Source organism: Salvelinus sp. IW2-2015, linkage group LG23 (assembly GCF_002910315.2).
Source record: "Salvelinus sp. IW2-2015 linkage group LG23, ASM291031v2, whole genome shotgun sequence".
In the NCBI taxonomy this organism is placed as follows: domain Eukaryota; kingdom Metazoa; phylum Chordata; class Actinopteri; order Salmoniformes; family Salmonidae; genus Salvelinus; species Salvelinus sp. IW2-2015.
In genome coordinates, this window is record NC_036863.1 from 26,543,827 (window position 1) to 26,553,794 (window position 9,968).

General features: G+C 41.1%; 1 protein-coding gene across 1 annotated transcript; it reads left to right on the forward strand.

The window, feature by feature from the left end:
• The first annotated feature begins 5,645 nt into the window (after nt 1-5,645).
• On the forward strand, nt 5,646-8,126 carry LOC111950919 (olfactory receptor 5AN1-like). The gene is made up of 3 exons (XM_023968854.1): nt 5,646-5,789; nt 6,103-6,765; nt 7,471-8,126. The coding sequence occupies exons 1-3, from the start codon at nt 5,646-5,648 to the stop codon at nt 7,633-7,635; spliced, it is 972 nt and encodes a 323-aa protein (XP_023824622.1). The 3' UTR covers nt 7,636-8,126.
• Nucleotides 8,127-9,968: the final 1,842 nt, after the last annotated feature.

Consider the following 9,968-nt stretch of genomic DNA (forward strand, 5'->3'; position numbering starts at 1 on the left):
TGACAATCTGTTGGATGACTGGTATGATGTAGTTATTGAGCGTTTTCACTGCAGGTATATTGTATTGTTTTGAATATTCAATAAAGAAAAAAAAGAAATCAGACAAAAAACTGAACTTGAGTGTGCATAACTATTCACTCCCCCAAAGTCAATACTTTGTAGAGCCACCTTTCTTGCAGCAATTACAGCTGCATGTCTCTATAAGTTTGGCACATCTAGCCACTGGGATTTTTGCCCATTCTTCAAGGCAAAACTGCTCCAGCTCCTTCAAGTTGGATGGGTTTCGCTGGTGTACAGCATTCTTTAAGTCATACCACAGATCCTCAATTGGATTGAGGTCTGAGCTTTGACTAGGCCATTCCAAGACATTTAAATGCTTCCCCTTAAACCACTTGAGTGTTGCTTTAGCGGTATGCTTAGGGTCATTGTCCTGCTGGAAGGTGAACCTCCGTCCCAGTCTCAAATGTCTGGAAGACTGAAACAGGTTTCCCTCAAGAATTTCCCTGTATTTAGTGCCATCCATCATTCCTTCAATTCTGACCAGTTTTCCAGTCCCTGCKGACGAAAAARATCCCCACAGCATGATGCTGCCACCACCATGCTTCACTGTGGGGATGGTGTACTCAGGGTGATGAGAGGTGTTGGGTTTGTGCCAGGCATAGCGTTTTCCTTGATGGACAAAAAGCTCAATTTTAGTCTCATCTGACCAGAGTACCTTCTTCACAATGTTTGGGGAGTCTCCCAAATGTCTTTCGGCAAACGTGTTTGCTTATTTATTTATTTAAGCAATGTGTTTTTTCTGGCCACTCTTCCATAAAGCACGGCTTAAAGTGGTCCTGTGAACAGATACTCCAATTTCCGCTGTGCTTTGCAGGTCCTTCAGGATTATCTTTGGTCTCTTTGTTGCCTCTCTGATTAATGCCGTCTTTGCCTGGTCCATGAGTTTTGGTGGGCGGCCCTCTCTTGGCAGGTTTGTTGTGGTGCCATATTCTTTCCATTTTTAAATAATGGATTTAATGGTGCTCCGTGGGATGTTCAAAGTTTCAGATATTTTTTTATAACAACCCTGATTTGTACTTCTCCACAACATTGTCCCTGACCTGTTTGGAGAGCTCCTTGGTCTTCATGGTGCCACTTGATTGGTGGTGCCCCTTGCATAGTGGTGTTGCAGACTCTGGGGCCTTTCGGAACAGGTGTATATATACTGAGATCATGTGACAGATCATGTGACACTTAGATTGCACACAGGTGGACTTTATTTAACGAATTATGTGACTTCTGAAGGTAATTGGTTGCACCAGATCTTACCACTTTTCCATATTTATATTTTTTGAATTTTTTCAAGCAAGGAATTTTTCTAATTTCCCTTCACCAATTTGGACTATTTTGTGTATGTCCAATACATGAAATCCAAATAAAAATCAATGTAAATTACAGGTTGCAATGCAACAACATAGGAAAAACGCCAAGGGAGTMAATAATATTGCAAGGCACTGTATTCCAATGAAGACAAGTGTTAGATTCTCATGTATTGGTCACCTATGAATATAAGGACACAGATGCAGCCACAGAGAGTACATTTCTGAACAGGATTAGTTTCACAATGATGGGTGCTGTAGGTCTGCTAGTTTTGCTGTTCTGTCTGTTCGGGACATGGGCTCAGTGAGAGAGTGGAGGGGTCTGACATCACTCCACAGGGCTACAGCGAACAGAGAGTGGGGTCAAGTAACGGAGTCTGAGGAGACAACTCACAAACAGATGAAAGGTCAGACCTCTGCTGACATCTGGGCTGAACAGAGTGCTGAGAGACGTGGTGGTGGAACAGAGAGGGGAGCTGAGGAACACAGAGTAGCAGGTTGGGGAGCTGTAGAGAGAGAGACAACAGGCAATGAATACCCTGTTGGGGATTTGAAGTAATTTTGCAACCTATTTAGTCATGATGAAGATTCACATACTGATCCATGTCATTCATTTTGTTTTCCAGCTCAAGTAGCAGCCTTGGAGGCCAGAGTGACCACCACTGAGAGAGAAAATGTGGGTAAGAATATGTGATACAGTTGAAGTCGGAAGTTTACATACACAGGTTGGAGTAATTAAACCTTGTTTTCAACCACTCCACAAATGTAATGTTAACAAACTATAGTTTGGCAAGTCAGTTAGAACATCTACTTTATGCATGACACAAGTCATTTTTCCAACAGCTTGGAACATTCCAGAAAATGATGTCATGGCACWAGAAGATTCTGATAGGCTAATTGACATCATTTTAGTCAATTGGAGGTGTACCTGTGTATGTCCTTCAAGGCCTACCTTCAAACTCAGTGCCTCTTTTCTTGACATCATGAGATAAGAATATCGCACGACAACAAACCTGCCAAGAGAGGGCCGCCCACCAAAACTCACGGACCAGGCAAGGAGGGCATTAATCAGAGAGGCAACAAAGAGACCAAAGATAACCATGAAGGACCTGCAAAGCTCCACAGCGGAGATTGGAGTATCTGTCCATATGACCACTTTAAGCCGTACATTACACAGAGCTGGGCTTTATGGAAGAGTGTCCAGAAAAAAAGCCATTGCTTAAATAAATAAATAAGCAAACTCAGACTCCCCAAACATATGGAAGAAGGTACTTTGGTCAGATGAGACTAAAATTGAGCTTTTTGTCTATCAAGGAAACACTACGTCTGGCACAAACCCAACACCTCTCATCACCCCGAGAACKCCATCCCCACAGTGAAGCATGGTGGTGGCAGCATCATGCTGTGGGGATATTTTTAATCGGCAGGGACTGGGAAAATAGTAAGAATTGAAGGAATGATGGATGGCACTAAATACAGGGAAATTCTTGAGGGAAACCTGTTTCAGTCTTCCAGACATTTGAGACTGGGATGGAGGTTCACCTTCCAGCAGGACAATGACCTTAAGCATACTGCTAAAGCAACACTCAAGTGGTTTAAGGGGAAACATTTAAATGTCTTTGAATGGCCTAGTTAAAGCCCAGACCTCAATCCAATTGAGAATCTGTGGTATGCCTTAAAGATTGCTGTACACCAGCAGGAACCCATCCAACTTGATGGAGCTGGAGCAGTTTTGCCTTAAAGAATGGGCAAAAATCCCAGTGGATAGATGTGCAAGCTTATAGAGGCATATCCCAAGAGTCTTGCAGCTGTAATCGCTGCAAAAGGTGGCTCTACAAAGTATTGACTTTAGGGGGGTGAATAGTTATGCACGCTCAGGTTTTCAGTTTTTTTGTCTTATTTCTTGTTTGTTTCACAATAAAAAATATTTTGCATCTTCAAAGTGATAGGCATGTTGTGTGAATCAAATGATACAAACCAGCCAACAACCTGGAATTAAAACAGATTTTAAGGCCACAAAATTGGTAAAAATGCCAAGGGGGTGAATACTTTCGAAAGGCACTGTACATTTAAGAACTCTGATAAACCAGAGAACATAAAGGAAGAGGACCTTACAGCAGGGTATTCTAATTTTGATATTGTACAAGGCTGTGGGAGAGGTAAACCTGTTGTTTTATCTGAAGGTCTGTGTCTCAAATGAGCCCTTATTCCTAACTTTTGACAAGAGAACAAATGAGGCCCAAAACGTGTACACTGAATGTGGAGGACGTCATTTGAAATTTGCCTTGAGGCCTCTTTTTCTTCTGCTTATGTCCAGTTGTTAATTTATCTGTTTCTGTTCCCTAAGTAAAACATGTATATTCTCAGAGTCACAAGTACAATGCCATGTGTTACAGTTCTGGCCTTTGTTTATCCACCCGTAGGAATAGAAGACAGTGCACAGTAAGAGTTGTTAAACATGATTTTACGGACAGTTCCACCAGTAACAAAATCCAAATTTAACATCTGTTTGCAGCTAATGAGGCCAATCATAATTACTCCACAAGAGAAGTAAACACATACACACAAACACCACCAATTACAGTTAAATACAGTAGCTAAATTACTTTTTATGATTAATATTCTGTAATGATGCAATTTACCTGGAGTTTAATGTAAACATACGTTGCATTGGAGTTCTCTTGTTTAATTAATCCAGGGAAAGTTCTTAATGAATGTAGTGTAGACGTACAAACTAGATAAATAACAAGTCCTTCGGCCTTCACATCGTCCTGTGGAAACAGGGACTATGGGATGCTGGTAAAATAATTGTATTTAAGAAGCTGCTCAGCTTCAGATCACTGAGTGTGACCTGCACTCACTCAGGTAAGAGGTTAACCTCCAATACTGCAAAATTATCATTTAGATTTTGTTTTTTAACAGTTGGATTTGTGGATTTGTCTGAAAATATTTGCGTAGGAAACACTATGTGAATTTGTATAGATAACTCATAGAGATATTATTTATAAATGAGCGTTAAGTGTAAATGTGTGTTTTGTTTACAAACTTTTATGTTATAGTAATCAGATTTCAACAGATTAGTGCACAACATTTGCATTCACTAACACATTTTGAATTCAGTGTTCAATCTTTTGMCTGGAATTGTTAAAGGCCGAATGCAGGCATTTTTATTTCAATATCAAATKATTTCTGGCTAACAAATAAGTACCTTACTGTAATATTTTTCCATAAAAATTGTCAAAAAGAAACAAAAATAGCTTTTCAGCAAAAAACTATTTCTCAAGCAATACTTTTTCTAGGACTGTCTGGTAGTGGTCTGAGTGGGGAGGGGGATGAATATGCCATCTGAACGGTAATCTGTTATTGGCAAAAAGGTTTGGAACTGTTTGTTATTGGTCTATATTAACAAATGTTACTATATATATGTATATTTGTGCATATGTGGCTATGTATGTATGTATATATATATATATTATATATATTATTATATATATTTACAAGAAAATATATATGGGGGATTAGAAATTATGCAGACAATTACATTGATGGAAGTTACAATCTATCTGCAATATTAAAGCTGACCTTTAATAATGTAACTTTCAGGACAACTGGGAACTCAAAAACAAGGTAAAATCATGATGTCAGTGATCTCCAGGTGGCAAAGTCAGAGGSCTAGAAAGATGTCGGTTTCCYACTTGAAGAWGGAAGTTGGAGTTCCAAGTTCCCAGTTGTATAGATCGAGGCATTATAATGCCTCGATCCATACACATCTCCACCCATACAAAACCTCCCGATTAGAAGGTCTTGTGTAGATTGTATTTTCAACTAGCAACTATCAGGAAATAACACTGATCAAATTTCTTCACACTTGTACAGTCTGCGTTTTATCAGCTGTTGTACAATATGATACAAAACACAGGAAAACAGAATTTTGACTGCATTGGGCCTGTAACGAAACATAATTGAGAACCACTTGCTGTGAATTATTATACATGTTTGTGTTATATCACATTGAACATATCACAGATTTCCCCACTCTGACACCACCCAGGTTGAGAATCTGAAATAATAAGAGTTATATTTTTTGCTTCTATAGGCAACACTTTTCATAGAAATTATAGTTACACAATGTATTATTGTAGATACTTTCGAAACATGAATATAACTGTACTAAGCCATGTTTGTCAAGAATGAGCTTCTTCTATCTGTAGGCTACAAGGTATCAATGTATCTCTCTGTCTGCACCAGGTTTGTCTGAGATCCTATCAGGCCCACTGGCCCAGAGTTATGAACAGCACCCAGTCCACCCCTGTCGCCTTCTTCATCATCCAGGGCCTGGCCAGTATGGGGGAGAAGAAGATGGTCCTGTTTATCATCTTCCTGCTGGCCTACATCATCATCCTAGGTGGAAACATCATGATCATCTACCTGGTACTGTACATTGTACACGCACAGCCAGAACCAGATCACAATAACATTAGATAGAGATTATGTTATAAGAGAGACCATGAGGTGTAGTTAGTGTAAGTAATCAAAAGGTTTTGTTCAGGTCCTCTCACTTAGAATTTGCTCTAAGTGCCCGTAGACTACACTATACTCCTCAGGAGTCAGGAGTTTTGTACTCTTGAGATTTATGGCTTGGGCCCAGAGTTTCCCCTGGTCGAGACATGTTGTCAGGAAAAACTCTCTGCTGGGCCTATCTATGACATCACTGTCTAACRGCTTTCTTTATCTCGTCCTYAAGGTCCGGACRGACCCGAAGCTGGGCTCCCCCATGTACTTCTTCCTCCACAACCTGTCCATCGTGGACATGATTTACACAACGGTCACCATCCCCAACATGTTGTCAGGCTTCCTGACTGAGGTCAAGACTGTGACCGTCCCCGGCTGCTTCCTCCAGATGTACTGTTTCATCCACATGTCTGTTACGGGCCGCGCCCTGCTGACCGTTATGGCCTATGACCGCTATGTGGCCATCTGTAATCCTCTCCGCTATGCCGCTGTGATGACCCGCCCCATCTGCCTGCTACTCATCATTGGGGCGTGGACCTTCGGCGCCACCTGCACCTTCCCAAACACTAGCATGGCATTGCAGCGTTCATACTGTGGACCCAACGTGGTGCGCCACTGCTGGTGCGACCCGTCCTCAGTGAGGCTGCTGGTGTGTGGGGACACTCAGGTGGACAGCATCGTGTCACTGTCTTTTGCCCTCGTAGCGCTGCTCACCACGGGTGTGCTCATCCTCACTTCCTACATCCTCATCGGTGTGAAGATAGCTAAAATGGGCGCCGCAGAGCGACTGAAGGCGTTTAGCACCTGTGCTGCCCACCTGATGGTTGTGTCCATTTCTTACAGCTCTGCCTCATTTGTCTACATCTCCTACCGTGTGGGAAACTTCTCTCCAGAGGTGACCCTCCTCTTCCTCCTCTTTCTCCCCCTCCTCCTTTCTCTGTTCTATTGACTGTTTAACTCTACCATCAGTCACCTTCAGTCAACACTGTGAATCTTACATTCACCAGTTGAAGAGTTTGACTGATATTTGTGCCATTACTCTGGTTACCCATGTCCTCTCTTATTTGTCATTCACTGTTGATGTCTAATGGTACGCAAAAGGCATTCCCACCAGGAGATGGCACTGTTGTATTAATTGTGTGTAACATACTGATGCTCTTCAGTCATTGTAGATTTGTGTCATGGTGGCAGTACTGTGAAAATCCTAATAACAAAGTTGGGGTCTAATTCCATCTAATTCCATTTTCAGTCAACTAAGAAAGTATACGAAATTCCAATTGTAATTCCATTTTCCTAATTGAAAGGCATTGAGGATAATTGGAATTTCAGAGTACTTCCTGAATTGATTGGAATTTAAATGGAATCCAACCATCCAACCATAAGATTATTAATCTTATGTATATGTTTATGGTTGAATATGATCAAGGTCATACTGTTAATAACGTTGTGATAAGGTTAGATAACGTTGTGTTGATGTTGTTAGTGCGTATCATTGTTGTTTAATAATGTGTAACTTTTTGTTTATTATATTGTGGTTGTGGGTATCATTGTTGCATTGCGGTTGTCTTAATGTTGTATTCATGTTGTGTTATTGTTGTAGGTGCGTATCATCGTGTCGGTGCTGTACTCGGCTCTGACTCCTTTCCTGAACCCGATGATCTACAGCCTGAGGAACAAGGAGCTGAGAGCGGCCATCAAGAGGGCCTTCTGCCGACACAGAGACGTCTCACCGCGGGGCCGCAAAACACTCAACACACTGTCTTGACAGCAAAACATTCAATACAATCTCCTTTAAAATAGTTTAGTATGGGCTAAAAAGTGTGACAATTTTCAGAGATTCCAAAATAATGCCAAGTCACTGTTTCCAATTATTGTTTGTTCTTTGGAAGGCAGAACAGCTAAATGTTTCATTATCATGCACTTATAAACGAAACCGAACAATAACAGTGTTTACCATTTGGTTCATGGTGTAGGTTACACAACTGTATACAACTGTTTAATAGTTTTAAGTTTATTGATAAGAACCACAAAAATGAAATAACAACTATACAGTCCTGTTCAATCGCATTGTACAACTACCAGATACAGTACTAAATGGTATGCGATTATACTTGTTTTTAATCAATACCAAAGAAACAACAGTAATTGTTAGGTGATTAWTGTGTAATTARAATCTCGTAATATAATTTCTAAATATCAGGGAAATAGCACACTGTCAAATAAAGTGTACCAACAGATTTTGGTTTTGTGCCTCTGCCTTCTCTGTAAGCGTCACAAATTAAAATAAAACTTTGCACAATAAAATATTCTATGATGGTTTGCACGTGGAAATTAAATCTATAAATGATTAATGGAACACCCCCCAAAACGTTGCACCACCTAAAATAAATGTCAGTTTGAAAACATACAGTAGTGTTCTTCCTAGTTATGTATTTTACAGTAGATTTGCATTATGCCAGGAATTAAGATTTTTTTCCATAGTTTTATACCCAAACAGCTGTATGTTTTATTGTTACAACAGGCTGTGAATATGCATACCATCAATGAAATAATGGCTCCATCTGACTTTTCATTTATCTCATGATTTTTTTACTATTAAAAAACCTGATAAAAAGGAATTTATATGAATGCTGTAAGTACGAGATTGTTTGCTCAGTGGGAAATAATAATCCAACTAGTCAGTGACAACTGTGTGGAGTTTGTGACAGCAACTATGTGAGTTTATTACAGATTTATAGCACTACGTCCTGGGATTTCCTATGATCTTCTATGAAGAACCCCACCCCTTACCTTCTAACGACTATTTGGTAGCTTGTGAACGTCTATATAGAGCACAACATGTCACATGAGAGTTTCAGCTTTTCATAGATAGCTTTTGATTGTTTGCAGCTCAAACCATTCGAACTCTACAGACATTTTTGTTAAAAGACTTGGGCCCTTCAGGATCCGCCCTTGTCTCACAAACACGTTTCTAGCTCAGCCCCATTAAACACACAGACTAATGGTACCAACGGATGCAGAAGAAATAGACAAAACCAATGGTACAAGCCAGAAATGTCACAGTTTCTGTGTTATTTGATTGTTGTTTCCTTAGGTTACTGCTAGAGGGCACCCTTACCCTGTTTTCTAGTTTTCAGGTTACCCTGATTTTTACTTATTGGATTTTCCTGTGTTTAATTGCCTTCTCTGTTCACCTGGTTGCCTTGTTATTTAGGTTCCTCAGTGGTCTGTATCTTTGCTTAGGTCTCATGTTTATTATGCTCTTGTGCGGTTGCCTTGTTTCTGTTAGACTAAGTAAAGTTCTGGATTTATCCTTACCCATGCTTGCTGTGTTTCTCTGTGGCTGGATTCGAGTGTTTGTACTAGCATTATTGGTACAGTAGTCCTAAGCCTACAATGGACCCAGCAGAGATTTTCAGTCGTCCGAGAACACTCTGAATTCCACCATTATGGTCGCCACACCCACATGGAACTGTGATTGGATGTGCATGTACATGCCTAGTAATAAAGGTGAAGTAAAATAAAAAATAAAAATTGGTCGCAATGAGGCGCGGCTGCAGACATTGTCGGATGATTTTAGAACTTTGTGTCCGCTCTGCAGACAGGACAGAGTGGCAACGCTGCTGCACCTGTGGCTGTTCCTAATCCTCCACTCCCTACCAGCTCAGCGTCTTCCTCCCTTTGGGAGCCTCATCTCCCGGCACAGGAGCGCTATGAGGGCGCTCCTGGGAGGTGTCGTGGTTACTGTCCAATGCTCACTGGCCTCGAGCTGCTAACAACAACGTTTCCCACCGAGCGTTCCAGAGTGGCATATGTCATCTCCTTCTCTCAGGACAGGCTCTGGCCTGGGGTACGGCCATATGAGAGAAGCAAACAGACATTTGTTTAAATTGGCAAAGCTTCACCCAGGAGATGAGAGGGGTTTTGATCACCATCAGTGGCAGGAACGCTGCTCAAAGACTCATTGTGCTTCGACACGGCAGCCGGAGGTAGCAGATTACACCATTGACTTTGAACGCTTGCTGGTTGGATACAGAGGCACTTCACTCAGCCTTTTGAACGGACTCAGCGAGGTTCTCAAGGATGAACCGGCTTCCT